The sequence below is a fragment of the Mizuhopecten yessoensis genome, unplaced genomic scaffold, assembly GCF_002113885.1.
Source record: "Mizuhopecten yessoensis strain PY_sf001 unplaced genomic scaffold, ASM211388v2 scaffold2671, whole genome shotgun sequence".
NCBI lineage: Eukaryota > Metazoa > Mollusca > Bivalvia > Pectinida > Pectinidae > Mizuhopecten > Mizuhopecten yessoensis.
The window spans coordinates 1,018,761-1,037,449 of NW_018404662.1; the positions used below are offsets into that span (position 1 = coordinate 1,018,761).

The 18,689-nt window shown below is 35.0% G+C and overlaps 1 protein-coding gene across 1 annotated transcript; it reads left to right on the top strand.

Moving 5' to 3' along the window:
- Positions 1–2,244: 2,244 nt before the first annotated feature.
- LOC110446290 (tetratricopeptide repeat protein 5-like) lies at positions 2,245–15,451 on the top strand. Its single transcript, XM_021491358.1, has 10 exons — positions 2,245–2,353; positions 3,494–3,626; positions 4,084–4,295; positions 5,302–5,449; positions 6,071–6,165; positions 6,518–6,571; positions 10,910–11,056; positions 11,554–11,771; positions 12,346–12,490; positions 13,881–15,451. Exons 1-10 carry the CDS (start codon positions 2,330–2,332, stop codon positions 13,998–14,000), a joined length of 1,296 nt encoding a protein of 431 aa, XP_021347033.1. The 5' UTR covers positions 2,245–2,329; the 3' UTR covers positions 14,001–15,451.
- The last annotated feature ends 3,238 nt before the right edge of the window (positions 15,452–18,689 follow it).

Sequence of the window (18,689 nt, forward strand, 5' to 3'; positions counted from 1 at the left end):
GAGTTAGCTAGGTGGTACACCAATATTTCTAACCAGGTTGGGAGAAAACAGGAGTTCCCAAAGTAAACTCAAGTGGCGTCGTGGAGTTAGCTCGGTGATACACCAATATTTCTAACATCAACAATACAATGCATGTCATATAAATGGATTGAAGTGTAGGCCCTATTGAGGTGTCCTAGTTTCTGCAGAGACGATATAATAATACATAATGCGTACCTATTACATGGTTTAAATCTTGTATCTCGCAAAGGAAAAAAATTGTTCAAGTTAAAACAAATTCCAACACTGAAGATGTAAAGATAAGTATCGACTCAGAGTGCAAACTCCTACTATATGTAGACAGAGACGTATATATTAAAATATTAATATCAATATATACGTCTCTGTAATAGTAATAGACATACCATTGAATCCAAACCACTTGTAAAATATTTGGGTGAAATCTTTGGTCGACCAGCTTTTCATTGTGAACAATGCTTCACAGAAAATTTATCAAAGACTAAACATTTTATAATAAACAGAATTAGTCTATAGATCTCTATCACCAAGAAAAACGCTCTGCCCGGCACTTATCCAATGTCATTTTTGCTTGATCATCTTGGTACGATCGAGGCAGAGACGTATATAGTACGTCTCTGATCGAGGGTATCTCAAAAACACAAATTTCAAGTTACACAACTTGAAACAATGTTGTTCGTTTTATTTTGGATTTAGATTGGAGTAAAAGAGTAACCGCGTCTGTAGAACCGGACAATCATATGCTGAATGTAAGTAATAGAGTGGCTCAAATGAGATTAAACTATGATTATGAAATTGTTCATGAAAAGGGTCCAACTTGGCGTGTATGAAGGAACACGACAAGAGGTGTACAAGAGATTACGCCGATTGAAACTTTCACTTCTAACATAGAAACACTTGCGCGGAGATATGCTCAACATGTTTAAGTTTTAAGTTTATGAGTGGGCTATATGATCCGAATTTGATAGAGGGATTGTTCGATCTCGCCGCTCAAGGGAGAACCCCTGTACACAGTACAAACAATACTTAAACAACATTGTCATTTAAATATCAGAAAATATTACTTTACTCAGAGAGTATTTGATAACTGGAATAGTCTCCCACAATATGTTATTTCATCTCGTAACGTATTTGACTTTGAGAAAAACTTGGACGAATTCTGGAAAGATCTTGGGTTGAAGTACGATTATACAGCATCTTATATATATAGGCTTATTTTATGTTTACCACAATGTATTTCAAACTACAAATATGTATGTGGTATAGAGGCAGGCATTATATAGAGGCAGCAATGCCTGCCTCCACTGATATTCTATTAAATCCTTTTAAAAGATCAAGCCCGTATAACTTGTATACACATCTCTCCGAGTCTCTTACAATGTAATAAACGATTGGAAAGCATTACCAGAAAAAAATAAGGCTTCCAACAACTTACACGTGTTCAAAATTCTGGTCAAACAACATTTTACATCAAATTTTAGATCCGAGCAAAAATGTGATTTTGTAAAAGGGTAATGGTGTGATTTCGGTGATATGCTCTATTACTTCTTAATTAAAATATTATCATAAACGCTGTTATTAATTTATACTATACTGTTACCTTATGCATTATAAGAGTTTGGTCGGTAGGGACTGGCCCAACCACCAGCCCTTTTCTGAAAGTGGCAATTAATTTAAATTTATTTGTTAAAATTTGTCAATTGAATTATTCAAAATGTCGATTACTTTTACCAGAGACGTATATATTACATATACAATATGTGCTATATGTCTCTGCTATTACTTTATGTAGTAAGATAGTTTGGTCGGTACGGACTGGCCCATTCACCAGCCCTCTTTTGCAAGAAGCAAACAGACTTAAATAAAATTCCATTTGTTTAAATGTATTATTTGTATCAGATTTTAACTAATTCAAACGAGATACACTTGTTATTATTAATTTGATTTATTTCAAAAGTTTTTTATTAATAGAAGTTAGTCAAAGTCCAGAGATATTTCTCCGACTACAGCGCGAGAAAAGATCTGAGGTCAAAATATCAAAATACAACGATGGATTTTTAACATTCCCTCTAAACATTTTAAAATTGTATTATTCTTTGGATAGATTATTCATTTTGTTTAGCTCACTTAAATAAAATCAGGGGAAAACATTTATCCAGAATCCGGATTTGATTGCAGTCTTTCTGCTTCATTATATTTGACTTTAAAGCATCTGAGTGCCTCAGACTTGAGCGTACAAGCGACTCTGTTGGTTACTGCATGTCAAGACGAAATCAAAACAAAACTTTCAACAAACAAACTAATCCAAAAAATGACTTCCGAAGAAAAAGCACAGGTTTGTTTTTGTTTAAAGGTGATAGCTAGAAAGATGTGCTGGTGTTTTCCAAGCATATATTCATCGGGTTTCCGGTACGGATCATCCCAAACACATAGCTAAATACAGAGGAAACTGCATTTGTCCACATGTCTGTGCCTGTGTTTTGTCGCATCGTCCGTGTTGTTTAAACATTTCTGTGTTTTAAGACTTATTCAAGTGGTTTTCTTGGCATAATAAGCTATCTTGCATTCTAGTTGATTCGGACTAAGATATGTCAATTTAATTGTAAAAAATTGTATAAAACAAGTCTTTTCCCCCTTGGTCAATTCACCCCATTGCATTAGACTGCTGGAGAGTGGAGTGTTGGATTTCTGTCATGAATATCTTTTTGGTAAACTAACTACATTTGAGTGCTGGATTCACAGTCAACAATCAACTCGATTCTTCTTCTTAGACAAAGACCTATTCTGCGTGCCAATAAATTAATACAACGTTATTTACCTCAACAGTTTGGGATCTTGTTGACATTGTATTTTCATTTTTGGCATTTATTTTCAGATGGCAACAACAAATCATTACGTTTTCTTTCGCTATTTTCCATAATAAACATGGTAATACTATTGTAGCAGAACTGAATGGGGTCGTTTACTAGTGACCAGGTACATTTATAGCTCAATTGGTAGATCAGCAGTTTAGATTTTGGAGAGTCTCAGGATCGAAACTTGGACTGGCCTTTGCATTTTTCTTTCCTCTCCTGTTACATTGGTGCCCGTGACCAACCCTTGATCAGCATTGCACACTTTGCAAGGGAAACATGAACCTAGGTTGTAAAAGTGATGTCTTCAGGGGCAGAGTCTTGGAAAAAAGGAGGGCAAAATGTATTGGATTTGGACTGGGACGATCGTTGGCGCCCATGAAGCTCATTGGTAGAACGTCTATCTAGACTTTGTAGGGTCCCAGGTTCGATTCCGATCTGGCTGTGTATTTCTCTTCTCCTGTTACACTATATTGTAGAGAAACAGTTGATGTAATGCAATAAATGTCACAAAAAATGAATTAGAAATAAATGAGCATGAATGTTACCTAATTATCATGCATGTATGGATGACTTTATTTAAGAAATGATTATTCAGCAGTTTCAGTTTTTATGTATTGAAGGAAGCAGTGGATGCTCTGTACCATTATAAGGACCACTACCTGGAGATAAATGGCATAGAGAAAGGACATCAAAAGAATGAAGATGTCAAAAAGAAGATGCAGTCAACACTAGAATATCTAGAAAATTTAAACGGTTGGTCAAATATTACATTGATATTTATGTCTGCATAAGTTCAGAATATAACTTAGTTGGTAGAGCTTTTCTTGTGACAAGCACAAGTATGAAAATATGTCAGAAGATAGAATTTCATTATCAACATATCAATAATTAGACACAGAAGGTTAGCTTGTAAACAATATTTTTCTGAAGGACATGACATCAAGCTTGATGATACTTTGCTATGAATGTCAACTTGTCCTACAAAATTTTGATATTACGTTTTAAACAATGATTGCTGATTATATGAAGTATATTTTTTCATGTAATAAATACAAGAATTCAGATATTCAAAAGTACATCAGTCATTTTGGAATTAATAAACACTAAGGAAATGTATTTTGTCAATGTTGAAATTTGGAAAAGAACTTGCGATGTTCAGACTGAATGACAATATGCAATGATTTCAATGTTTTGTTTCCTTATTATGTAGATGAAATAACCAACAGAGCAGTGTATTTCATGCTGAAGGGCAAGATTCTCAATGTATTACCTTCCTATGACCCAAATGCTGAGGAAGCTCTGTCCAAGGCGGTCAAATTGGATCCCAAGCTAGTTGGAGCTTGGAACCAGCTTGGAGAGTGTTACTGGAAAAGTGGCAACATCAACTCCTCCATAAACAGCTTTTCTGGAGCCCTTAATCATGTAGGTAGTTAGAGTAACACTTTGCTAGTTCAGGCACCATAATCCTGGAAACTGAAAATCTTAACGCTCGTACTTGGGAACAGACTTTCACAAGAATTATTGTACTATTAAATCCAAATATCTCATTCAGAATAAAAAAAATATTTAAATGAAACAGAAGGACACATACCATGTTTATTCAACCTGTCTGATCAAACCCATGAGTATTCTGACATGTTTAACATACAATTATGTTCCTGCATCGTATAAAAAACCCTGAATAAATCTGTGTATTCTGACACAACGAGTATAATCAAAGTTATTTTTTGGATATCACACACTATATATGATCTCCAGTCTGGGTTTGTTTAGGTGTTATCAGGTATTTGTCTTATCACAGACATATCTTAATTGCAATGTGGTCACCTTTGATAGCTGGTTTGTGACCTGAATATATCTACCCTGTAAATGTCATATATGAAGTGAAAACATCATTCCTATGAAATATTGAAAAATACACAAAGATATGACTGAAATAAAGAAAATCATACTTGATAATAGTCATGTTCCATATATCCAGATAATTAGTTAATCAAGCTATATTGTACACAGACATATTGTTTTACCATACACTTTCTATGTTCTACTGTCAAACATTGAATTTCATTGATTTTGATATGCTTATATTTATAGTTTAATGCCACCTTATTTTGATTTAAACAATAGATAGATATTGATGTATTGCAAACATCAAGTTCTTAAACAGTTTTTGTATTAAATCAGATGTTATTTTAATTTCAATTTTGACTGCTTTTTTGTTGGTACTTAAAGAAATATCCAATGATAAAGTTCCTTAACTGATGGTGATGAGTATTTTGTATTTCTGTATTTAAATGTGTAATTATTGTCTGTTTATTGGTGAACTATTTCTCACTCATTCAAACAGGCTTTGCTTTACTATGCTTTCACAAGATTTCCATTTTCTTGATGAGTACATTATTTAATATGTATTTTTTAATTTTGTTAGTCGAAAAATAAGGTGTCCCTACGTAATTTGTCCATGGTGCTGCGACAGATGCCAGGTACACAGGCTCAGAGGTTAAAGATGGTTGAGGAGAGTATAGAAAAGGCTAAAGAGGCGGTACAACTTGACGTCAATGATGGAATATCTTGGAGTATGATTGCTATTCTTAATAAGAATATTTTGTCCCAAATTGTGATACATTGCATTTGAAGTAAATATATCGGAGCTTGTCAATAAATCCCCCACACATTTCAACAGAACTTATTGTTGAAACAGAAAATTAATAAATAAGTGTTAAATGATAATTTCAATTTTTGCATAACTGTATTCGTCAATATTCACAATTTTTAAAGCAAACATCAAACCAGTTTAAGGATGAAAAAGAGTACACAACATAGAAACTGTATATTGGTAGTATCACCATGTTGTACTACTTTGTCAGTGTAGTTGAGGATATGTGGTTCATTCATTGAAATATGCCATAAACAGTGTGTCACTATAGTTGTAGCATTAAAATGTTATAAGTGTAGTTGTGGGGTCCAGCATGATCAACAAGTTGTCAGCGTAATTGCGACATCATGATATTTACCTTTTGTCAATGTAGTTGTGTGTAATAGCAACGACGAAGACAGTTTGTTGATGCTATTGTTCTGAAAAAATACTTTGTAAAAAAGCATGGTTGAAAATATTTTTGTAAAGATTTATTTGTATACATGTATAGTGATTGATGTGTAGTTGATCTAAATAGACCTATTGGTATGTCTTATTTCAGTGATTATGGCCAACGCCCACCTGTCCATCTTTTTTGCTAGTGGGGTACAGAACCCAGAGTCTCTGACACAGTGTATGAAAGCTTACAAACAAGCTGTAAGTATTTATCATGAATATTGGTTTCTGTAAAGCAGATTTTTGAGTCCTATACTCATATCTATATAGGCTTGAACTCAAACATATTTTAAAATACTGCATCATGATGATACATACTTAGCACTTGAGTATTTGTTTTTTTTAATAAAGACACAAAACTTTCTTACAAAAATGTATCTACCAGTACTCGTGGTACTTTTAAAAGGAGCATCCATTTGACCAATGAAAGGTAATTAAAGTTACATTGGAAGATCAAGCCATATTTCTAATTTTGCATATTTTTCAAATTGCTTTTTGACCTGTGTGTCAATCACACTAGCTCTATTAAATACTGTTTTTCATCTGACAACAGGAGAAGGATCCTGTAGCTAGAACCAATCCTGATCTTCACTACAACAGAGCTATGGTAAGTTATGTTGGAGGGACTGTAATCTGTATGGTTTGTGGTACAACAATCTGTATGGTTTGTGGTACAATAGTCTGTATGATTTGTGGTACAACAATTTGTATGGTTTGTGGTACAACAATCTGTATGGTTTGTGGTACAATAATCTGTATGGTTTGTGGTACACTAGTCTGTATGGTTTGTGGTACAACAATCTGTATGGTTTGTGGTAGACTAGTCTGTATGGTTTGTCGTACAATGATCTGTATGGTTTTTGGTGCAATAATCTGTATGGTTTGTGGTACAATCGTCTGTATGGTTTGTGGTACAATAATTTGTATGGTTTGTGGTACAATAGTCTGTATGGTTTGTGGTCTATAATCTGTATGGTTTGTGGTACAATAATTTGTATGGTTTGTGGTACAATAGTCTGTAGGGTTTGTGGTCTATAATCTGTATGGTTTGTGGTACAACAATCTGTATGGTTTGTGGTAGACTAGTCTGTATGTTTTGTCGTACAATGATCTGTATGGTTTTTGGTGCAATAATCAGTATGGTTTGTGGTACAATCGTCTGTATGATTTGTGGTACACTAGTCTGTATGGTTTGTGGTACAACAATCTGTATGGTTTGTGGTAGACTAGTCTGTATGGTTTGTGGTACAAAGGTCTGTATGGTTTGTGGTACAAATACTATAATCTGTATGGTTTGTGGTACAGCAATCTGTATGGTTTGTGGTACAATAGCCTGTAAGGTTTGTGGTACAATAATCTGTATGGTTTGTGGTCTATAATCTGTATGGTTTGTGGTACAATAATCAGTATGGTTTGTGGTACAACAATTTGTATGGTTTGTGGTACAATAATCTGTATGGTTTGTGGTACACTAGTCAGTATGGTTTGTGGTACAACAATCTGTATGGTTTGTGGTAGACTAGTCTGTATGGTTTGTCGTACAATGATCTGTATGGTTTTTGGTACAACAATCTGTATGGTTTGTGGTACAATAGCCTGTAAGGTTTGTGGTACAATAATCTGTATGGTTTGTGGGCTATCATCTGTATGGTTTGGGGTACAATAGTCTGTATGGTTTGTGGTCTATAATCTGTATGGCTTGTGGTACAATAATCAGTATGGTTTGTGGGACAACAATCTGTATGGTTTGTGGTACAACGATTTGTATGGTTTGTGGTCTATAATCTGTATGGTTTGTGCTACAATAATCTGTATGGTTTGTGGTACTATAATCTGTATGGTTTGTGGTACAGCAATCTGTATGGTTTGTGGTACAACAATCTGTATCGTTTGTGGTACAATAATCTGTATGGTTTGTGGTACAACAATATGTGTGGTTTGTGGTACAACAATCTGTATGGTTTGTGATACAATAGTCTGTATGGTTTGTGGTCTATAATCTGGATGGTTTGTGGTACAATAATCAGTATGGTTTGTGGTACAACAATCTGTATGGTTTGTGGTCTATCATCTGTATGGTTTGTGGTGCAATAGTCTGTATGGTTTGTGGTCTATAATCTGGATGGTTTGTGGTACAATAATCAGTATGGTTTGTGGTACAACAATCTGTATGGGTTGTGGTACAACGATTTGTATGATTTGTGGTCTATAATCTGTATGGTTTGTGGTACAATAATCAGTATGGTTTGTGGTACAACAATCTGTATGGTTTGTGGTACAACGATTTGTATGATTTGTGGTCTATAATCTGTATGGTTTGTGGTACAATAGTCTGTATGGTTTGTGGTACAATAATCTGTATGGTTTGTGGTACAATAATCTGTATGGTTTGTGGTACATCAATATGTGTGGTTTGTGGTACAACAATCTGTATGGTTTGTGATACAATAGTCTGTATGGTTTGTGGTACAATAATCTGTATGGTTTGTGGTACAACAATATGTGTGGTTTGTGGTACAACAATCTGTATGGTTTGTGGTACAATAGTCTGTATGGTTTGTGGTACAATAATCTGTATGGTTTGTGGTCTATCATCTGTTTGGTTTGTGGTACAATAGTCTGTATGGTTTGTGGTCTATAATCTGTATGGTTTGTGGTACAACAATCTGTATCGTTTGTGGTACAATAATCTGTATGGTTTGTGGTACATCAATCTGTTTGGTTTGTGGTACAATAATATGTATGGTTTGTGGTACCAGAATCTGTATGGTTTGTGGTACAATAGTCTGTATGGTTTGTGGTACAATAGTCTGTATGGTTTGTGGTACACTAGTCTGTATGGTTTGTCGTACAATCGTCTGTATGGTTTGTGGTACACTAGTCTGTATGATTTGTGGTACAATAGTCTGTATGGTTTGTGGTTCAATCATCTGTATGGTTTGTGGTACACTAGTCTGTATGGTTTGTGGTACAATAATCTGTATGGTTTGTGGTGCAATGGTCTGTATGGTTTGTGGTACAATAGTCTGTTTGGTTTGTGGTACAATAATCTGTATGGTTTGTGGTACTATAATCTGTATGGTTTGTGGTAGACTAGTCTGTATGGTTTGTGGTACAAAGGTCTGTATGGTTTGTGGTACAAAAATCTGTATGGTTTGTGGTACAATAGTCTGTATGGTTTGTGGTACAACAATCTGTATGGTTTGTGGTACAACAATCTGTATGATTTGTAGTACAATAGTCTGTATGGTTTGTAGTACAATAGTCTGTATTGTTTGTGGTACAATAGTCTGTATGGTTTGTGGTACAACAATCTGTATGGTTTGTGGTACAATAGTCTGTATGGGTTGTGGTACAATAGTCTGTATGGTTTGTGGTACACTAGTCTGTATGGTTTGTGGTACAATAATCTGTTTGGTTTGTGGTACAATAATCTGTATGGTTTGGGGTCTATAATCTGTATGGTTTGTGGTAAAATAATCTGTATGGTTTGTGGTACTATAATCTGTATGGTTTGTGGTAGACTAGTCTGTATGGTTTGTGGTACAAAGGTCTGTATGGTTTGTGGTACAAAAGTCTGTATGGTTTGTGGTACAAAAATCTGTATGGTATGTGGTACAATAGTCTGTATGGTTTGTGGTACAACAATCTGTATCGTTTGTGGTACAATAATCTGTATGGTTTGTGGTACTATAATCTGTATGGTTTGTGGTAGACTAGTCTGTATGGTTTGTGGTACAAAGGTCTGTATGGTTTGTGGTACAAAAATCTGTATGGTTTTTGGTACAATAGTCTGTATGGTTTGTGGTACAACAATCTGTATTGTTTGTGGTACAATAATCTGTATGGTTTGTGGTACAACAATATGTGTGGTTTGTGGTACAACAATCTGTATGGTTTGTGGTAAAATAATCTGTATGGTTTGTGGTACTATAATCTGTATGGTTTGTGGTAGACTAGTCTGTATGGTTTGTGGTACAAAGGTCTGTATGGTTTGTGGTACAAAAATCTGTATGGTATGTGGTACAATAGTCTGTATGGTTTGTGGTACAACAATCTGTGTGGTTTGTGGTACAACAATCTGTATGGTTTGTGGTAAAATAATCTGTATGGTTTGTGGTACTATAATCTGTATGGTTTGTGGTAGACTAGTCTGTATGGTTTGTGGTACAAAGGTCTGTATGGTTTGTGGTACAAAAGTCTGTATGGTTTGTGGTACAAAAATCTGTATGGTATGTGGTACAATAGTCTGTATGGTTTGTGGTACAACAATCTGTGTGGTTTGTGGTACAACAATCTGTATGGTTTGTGATACAATAGTCTGTATGGTTTGTGGTACAATATTCTGTATGGTTTTTGGTCTATAATCTGTATGGTTTGTGGTACAATAGTCTGTATGGTTTGTGGTTCAATGATCTGTATGGTTTGTGGTACAACAATCTGTATGGTTTGTGGTACAATAATCTGTATGGTTTGTGGTCTATAATCTGTTACAATACTGTATGGTTTGTGGTACAATAATCTGTATGGTTTGTGGTACAATAGTCTGTTTGGTTTGTGGTACAATAATCTGTATTGTTTGTGGTACAATAATCTGTATGGTTTGTGGTCTATAATCTGTTTGGTTTGTGGTCTATAATCTGTATGGTTTGTGGTACAATAGTCTGTATGGTTTGTGGTACAATAATCTGTATGGTTTGTGGTACAATGATCTGTATGGTTTGTGGTACTTAATTCTGTATGGTGTGTGATGCAGTAGAGAATAATAAGTTTGTTAAGATAGATTTATATATATACTGTTATCCATATGACTAGTTTTACAATAATCTGTGTGGTTGGTGGTAAAACAGTGATACGATGAGTTATGTAGATACAATTTTATGTATGATTTACGATACCACTTGACTTGTACATCTTTTTCACTCTCCTGAATAAAACTTTGTAGGCGTTTAAGTACCAGGAGGAGTACCAGTTAGCACTGGAGGGTTTCAGCGCAGCAGCACAGATGGATCCATCATGGCCAGAACCCCGAACAAAACAAGGAGAGTTGATGTCATTCCTACGAAAAACACGAGAGCTTACAGAGACAAAGGTGGCCTTTAAACTAGAAAACTAAATGAAATGAAAAGTTTCATGTTCTTTGAATTTTGGTTAACAACATATTTTCTAATTTGGTTTTAGTTATGAACACAAGATCATCTCAAAATGGCCACTTGTTTTACTTTTACATCAATGCAGCATATGTAGTGATACATTTGACTAAAATGTATCGTATCACTGATAAGGAATATTTTAACCTCTAATTACCAAAAGAAAAACAATGGTTTCAAGTATTTACACAGCATTTACTGTCTATGCCACAATAAATGTTAGAGAACTGATATCAGAACTGACTTCAGTTACTTCCATTTAAACAGTAACCTCTGCTATACAGCTAACTTAAATGTTGAAGCAATATTACATGATGGTCAGGCTTATAACCACATAAAAAAACCCTCTGTGTTTTATATATCTGTTGTTCAGGAGTGATTTAAGGAGTCCTTTAAAATCACTTATCATATTGTCATTATATGTACATTTTATTTGTAGGGCAAATTAAAAGGGAAAAAGCTATCAGGAATGATTGAGAAGTTGAAGGAGGCAGATTTAGGTCCATACAGTGGAGGTAGTTATACCAGTCCGAAGGGCAAGGTCATCACACTCAATAAGTGTCCATTCAGTGAACTTGTCCCTGGCAAGGTCAACCATCAGAAGGTGGTGCTTGGCAGGGTGGTGTGTTCTGTGTCATGGGAAGACCCAGTACCTTTGTAAGTATACTACCATATACACTGTGTAGGTTTGTATGAAATTTTCCGGTGAAGACTTGATACCATTGTAAGTATTTAGGATATTTAAATGGCTTTGTATGTTCTATGTTGCTAGAGGATCCAGTGTTTTGTAAGTATACTGATATCATTTATGAACAAAAAACTGGAAGGCAGATTGAGATTAATTAGCAAATAATAATTTTTATTTCCGAAAAACATTCTACCTTTAAAGGGTTAACACTGAAAGAAAATATCTATCTTAGTATAAAAAAGTGGCTTGACTGTATTTCTATAACTCAGTCCATCTGCTTTCATTTTCATTGTGTTTTATTTGATTGACAAAGAAGCGGCATGTAGTTGTGTCAATGTGGATAACATATTCCTACTGCTTTCTGTTTTATTACATTTTGATTGACACATGGAGTAGGGATTTATAGTCATGTATTGTTGTAAGTATGGATAACATAATCTTACAACTTTCATTTCCAATTCCAATACATTTTGCATGATAGACAAAGTTTGAAATGTATTTCGGTGAATGTATATAGCATAAGCCTCCTACTTTCACTTTCAGTACATTTTGTATGGTAGATGAAGAGGGGACATGTATAGCTGTAAATGTGTATAACATCGCCCAGGGAGCTGGTGTAAAGATGTGGGATTCTGTAGCCTTACCAGAGCCCTACCTTCAGGAGATCAAAGTCAATCACAAGGGCCTTGTAAGTTTTACACTTCAGTTTTGTTAAGATGTGCTTTCTATATTTTATTAGGTTACCTGACCATAGGTCATGGTAACCTATCGTGATAGCCTTTTTTCCCTCGTCATTCGTTAACTTTTCCTTGTGAACACGATAACTTCAGTAAATGTTAACCAAGTTTGATGAAACTTTGTATGCAGCCATATATCAATAAGATCTCGGACGCATTTTTGCTACTAACAAGGTGCTATTAAAATTTTGTGCCATTTTTAATAAATCATTGATTTACGCTTTTACTTGTTTCTTTTAACCAAGAACAGAAGATATACAGTTACCAAGGTAAACAGACCCCTTGGGTCGAAATTGGAGTCACACCCATTTATTTCAGTTATCGTGTTCACAGGGTCCAACAATAATAGAATTACCAAGGGGAATAACTATGTAAGTTATGGTCAAATTGGTCCGGTATTCAAACTCATCCAACATCTCATTGATACAAAGCTGAATACAAAGTTTTATCAAAATCAGTTCATATTTACTGAAGTTATTGTGTTCACAAGGAAAAATTAATGGACAATGCAGCAAGGTCACTTGGACCTACGAAAAGTATGAATTGGCCCCTGGATGACAGTCCTTATTTGAATCAGATGTCAGGTGACCGTTAAGGCCCATGGGCCTCTTGTTTAAACCATTATGGGTATCATAAGGATTTTATCATCTTGCTTTTGAAATGTTGTAAATATTGTATATTTTATGGCGATCACATGTGAGATGAGTCCTTGACTCAATGTGTTATCAAATTTAAATAAAGTCTATTATTATTATTGATTATCAGCAGATCATTTAGCTAGTTACAAATATAGCATCATCAGCAATGGTTGGTGATTTATATTTAAAACATTTCATGTTACTTGAAATGAACACAATATGAGCCAGATGTACAATGTAATTGTCAAAGTATACATTGTTATACAAATCATGAAGTTGTTTGCCTCAAACGTTTTGTTGTAGATGCTCTCCTATTGAAATACTTAGCTGACAGCTGTGTAACTGGGATATACATAATTTTGACTTTTATTGAATATTATTATTTGAGTAGATCCTTGTCCAACTTATGTATACACACTGAACTCTAAAAATTAGCAATCTAAGTAGGTAGTGTTTTGTTAACACAGGTTGAAAAGATATTTAAAATACTTGAGATAAAGGTCTCCTGTAATTTTTTCCAATCATTTGTCTAGATCCAACAACATCTCGATACGAATGCAGGTTATAATTATTTATTTGCAAGAAAGTCATTTTGAGTCTTGAAACCACATATCCAGCAATGCAAGATATCATACTTTTTGCATAAATTTGCATATCTTTAAAAGCTGTAGATAGTAATGTATGTATATTATCTACATTTCAGACGTTAGATTACACAAGTATTAGAGTGGACACACCAGTGGTATTAGTGGTCAATGGCCGAAAGCTTGGATTGGACAAACAGGCTCCAACAATGCTGGTCAACAGAGTTTGTGATGCTTAATTGACCATCATGTGTTCCTAACAACGAAGATTGCATGTGTTAGACTGACCACTGCTGCCACCTCTGGTACAGAATGTGTGTGTGAAGATTATATGGAATGAATTTACACACAGGACATTTATACAACCAGGCATGTTTCTATAGGGATTTACAACGGTCAACACCAATCTCAATGACATGGAATCTGCTATGAATCTAAAGAAATAACAGATTTTTTTATAAAGAATAAGATCTGATGATTTTGTTGAATGTGATCTAAATGAAATTGACAATGTTTAAATCCTTTAAAATAAAAGATATTTTACGTTTAGTTTAAAAAACGGAAACTGATTTGAGGCAATTCTGATGCTTTTATAAAGAAGAATGTGTTCAAATGTGGAAGTCTGAGAGACATAGCATAAACTATAATAATTTAATTCTTGTGTGTGTGGTAGTCAGGTGGAACAAAATCCATGTAAAATGATGTGAAAATGACTATGCTTGAAAATGAAATTCCTTCTTGATATCTAATTATCATGGTATACTCATCTTCTACATAATAGTTTATAAAATGCGTATTTCTCAATTCATTACCTGTACATATTTTTCTCGAGCAACTTGTTGAATAGTCATCAAATGTTTCACATCATGTTCCAGGCATCAGATGTATCCATTATATATGATTGTCAAATCATTTCATCATGTGTCGCATGCTTGTCTGGTGATATTAATATATGGTTAGTGTAATGTAAGGAGACAGAGAGATTCCAGTATACTGTATTTGACCTGTAATGGTTGATGAAGTCAGTACATGGGTAGTGTAATGTAAGCAGACAGAGAGATTCCAGTATACTGTATTTGTCCTGTAATGGTTGATGAAGTCAGTACATGGGTAGGGTAATGTAAGGAGACAGAGAGATTCCAGTATACTGTATTCGACCTGTAATGGTTGATGAAGTCAGTACATGGGAAGTGTAATGTAAGGAGACAGAGAGATTCCCGTATACTGTATTTGACCTGTAATGGTTGATGAAGTCAGTACATGGTAGTGTGTATTGTTAGGGGACAGTGAGAGGTTCAAGTATACATGTACTGCATTTAACCTGTTATTGTGTTGAAGAAAGAAAGTATGAGAGATTCCAGTTCACTGTATTTTACCTGTAATTGTGTTGTAGGGAGAAAGTGTTAGAAATTCTGGTATAGTATAATACTGTATTTTACCTGTGGTATAAGACTTCATAAACAGAGGGTATTATACCTGGTAAGAACTGGGTTTATTCTAAAGTTTCATCGCAAAACCAACTCAATTTGTTTAACAAATGAATAAGCTGAATACCAACCATGGGTTGATAACTTGTACAATCAATATGTATTCAGTCTATGTTTTTCATTTTATGATTAAAGAGTGCTGTTAAATATTCTCACTTACAATAATGTCAAGTTTTATGTGAAGTAAATTATTTAAGTAATGTCATTTTCATTTTCTTTTTCTTTATTTTAGTTTTAACACTTTCTAAGAAACAAGAGAACCAGCAGTTCTGTATTGCTCAAATAAGTTTCCAATAGTGGAGCTGGACCCTGGTGCCAAACCTGATACTTCTTGTTAAACCAAATCTTCATGCTCAGCAAAGCATTTGTATATGTTGTTATGGGGTGGGGATCTCAACCTTTTATTTGATATGATCCGGGACTATATCCCTATGGGTGGGAACTGACCCAATGACCAATCCTGGTAGCATATATGTACTTGGCTATTCATGCAAAGCCACAGTACCCATGGTTATAAGGTGGGCATCTCAATAATTTCAAAGTTGTAATCCAGGAACTTACTCTCCGGGGGTGGCATCGGATACTAGGGTCTATCCTAGCAGCATACGTGCATTTGTCTCTTCAAACTCAGCAATTAAATTATGATTATAAGGAGGGGATCTCATCTGTTTCCATATTGTGACCAGGCATTGAGTCCCAAGGAGGCAGGGCCAGACCCCAGGGTCAATTCTGAAATCATGCTTATGTTTGTCTCATCATGCAAAGCAATTGTATATTTGGTTATGAGTTTATGATTATGATCTCAACCTTTTCAAAGTTTTTATCCAAGAAGTGATCTCTTGGGACCGGACCCTAGAGCTATGTATTCATTCTTTATACTCAGCAATTGTATATAGATGTTCCCCAACGAGTGATGGTGGATTATCATATTTATCTTACTGAAGTTAGTAATTTTCAAATTGTATAAAGACACAAGGTTTACCAGTCTAAGTGAAAGGAGGAGATTATGTCATATACATTCACAGAAATTTATACATATCCGACTTTGGCTGTCATGCAAAATGCATTGGAGATGAAAGTTGTAAGAGTTAGTTCATCTAACTGAAGTTAGTAATTTTCAAATTGTATAAAGACACAAGGTTTACCAGTCTAAGTGGAAGGAGGAGACAAAATGCATTGGAGATGAAAGTTGTAAGAGTTAGTTATCCACGCTGACAACAATGCATAACTATTAAATTCAACTTCACTTTGCCCTCTGCTTCTTTTCTTGCCTATTCTCATATGTTTACACTTGTCTGGATGCATCTTTAGAAGCCATGTGTCACTCCACTCAAGATCTTTCTGAAGCTCGAAACTGTCTTGGTTTTTTTAAATTATTTTAAATATTCTAGTGTCGTCTGCAAATAGGTACATATGCGACTGAACCGCTCCTGTGAGGCCATTCATAAAAGTTGCAAAAACATCAATGCTCCTAGCACGGAGCCTAAAGGGGATACATGATGTAGTTTTAGTCCATTCTAAATCTGCACCATTTACAGATACTTTCTGTTGTCGACCTATCAGGAATGTTGATATCCAAGAGATTATTTGATTGGAGATGTTATATGAATATAATCAACAATATTACAAATACAACTGTAAATATGGGATGGGAAAACAATTTATTTTAGGAGTCTATTGTGTAAATACAATCTATAACCTGTCCTTTATCCCGGGCTTCTGTCCTTTATCCCGGGCTTCTGTCCATTTACCCCAGATTTCTAGTAGTTGTAAATAGGCTGGTCTTCCAGGAATGAAACCATGCTGCTTGTCCGAAAAAAATATGTTATTCCTCATGACTTTTGTTATATGTTCCCTTACTCTGGACTCTAGAACTTAACATACCACTGATGTTAAACTAACTGGCCTGTAGTTACCTGCATCACCTTGTAGGAAGAACTAACCCGAACTTGTTTCCAATCGTCTGGTAGTGTTCCTTGATTGGTTGAAGATTTTTTTTAAAGGACCTGTTATTGACGAAACATCGGGTGGAGTTGGTCGAACACTGAAGACTTTTTCAATTTCAGTCTTATTAGCAGTTTAAATACAATCTCATCCTTTAACTTAATGGTTGGCGTTTCCTCAATTACTTCCTGTTGGAACTAAATGGCCTTATTCCCATCTCTTTGTTTACAAAGACACCACTGAAGAACTTACAGAGCCTATATCTGATGAGACTTTCGTTTTTATCTTTTGTCTTTGATACATATCTCCGATAACTGACTTTGTTGTTGATTTGATATAGTTCCAAAAGGCTTTAGGGTCCGTTTTGGCTTTTTCTTCAATGCTGTGTTCATACTATTTCCTGATTTTACGAGTTAGTTTCCTTACTTCATTTCTGGCCTTATTGTACTGATTTCTTACTCCCATGTCCTTACATGTTGATGCCTTTTTAAACAAGGAATGCTTCTGTTTAATTGCCTTCAACGTGCCTGGTGTGCTGGAAAGCTATGCTTATTGTTGGTACATCTTCATTTTATACTTTTATTACTCTCCTGAATGTAATCCACATTTCGTTGATGCTGTAATAAATCTGTTTCTTTCCATCCCTTTTTCAGTATTCAATTTGAACAACGCCTTACTTAGCCTATCTTAGCTTTTGAAAGGGGTGTACAGGTGGAAAAGCGTGCACACGCTTTTATGGTTGACTGAACACACCCACACAGGACGATTTAGAAGGCTAACATATTCGCCCAAAACAGTACAGAAGGAAAATATAATATCCTTTCTAACATTTTTTTTTCAAGAAATGGGTGATCCTCTTAGCAAAATGTGTATAGTATATGTGTCATAATTGATATAGATGATATCATGGTCTGAGGTAGGGACAAAGTTATCATTTTTAGCTCACCTGGCCCGAAGGTCACAGTGGTCAAATATGTCAAACGCTTTCAACGACTTCTGAAAAAGAACTAAAAGGTATAGAATCTTCATATTTGGTTGGTGGCCCCCCGGGACAGAGCCCGAATAAGTTTGAGAATGAAAATGACCTTGAACTACTTTCGAGGTCACAGCAGTCAAATATTTCAAACGCTTAAAACAACTTCTTCTGAAGAATTGAAATGCATAGAATCACAATATTTGGTTGGTGACTTCCTTGGATAGAGCCTGACAAAGTTTGAGAATGAAAATGACATTGACCTACTTGCAGGGTCACAAGGGTCAAATATGTCAAATCATTAAACGACTTCTTCTTAATAACCAAATACATAGAATCATAATATTTGGCTGGTGGCTTCTTGTGATAGAGCTCACAAAAGTTTGCAAATGAAAATGACCTCAACCTACTTTAAAGGTCACAGAGGTCAACAACATTTCAAAAGATTTGTTCTGAAGAACCAAAAGAAATGGATTCATAAGATTTGGGTGGTAGCTTCTTTGGTTAGAGCCAACGAAGTTTGA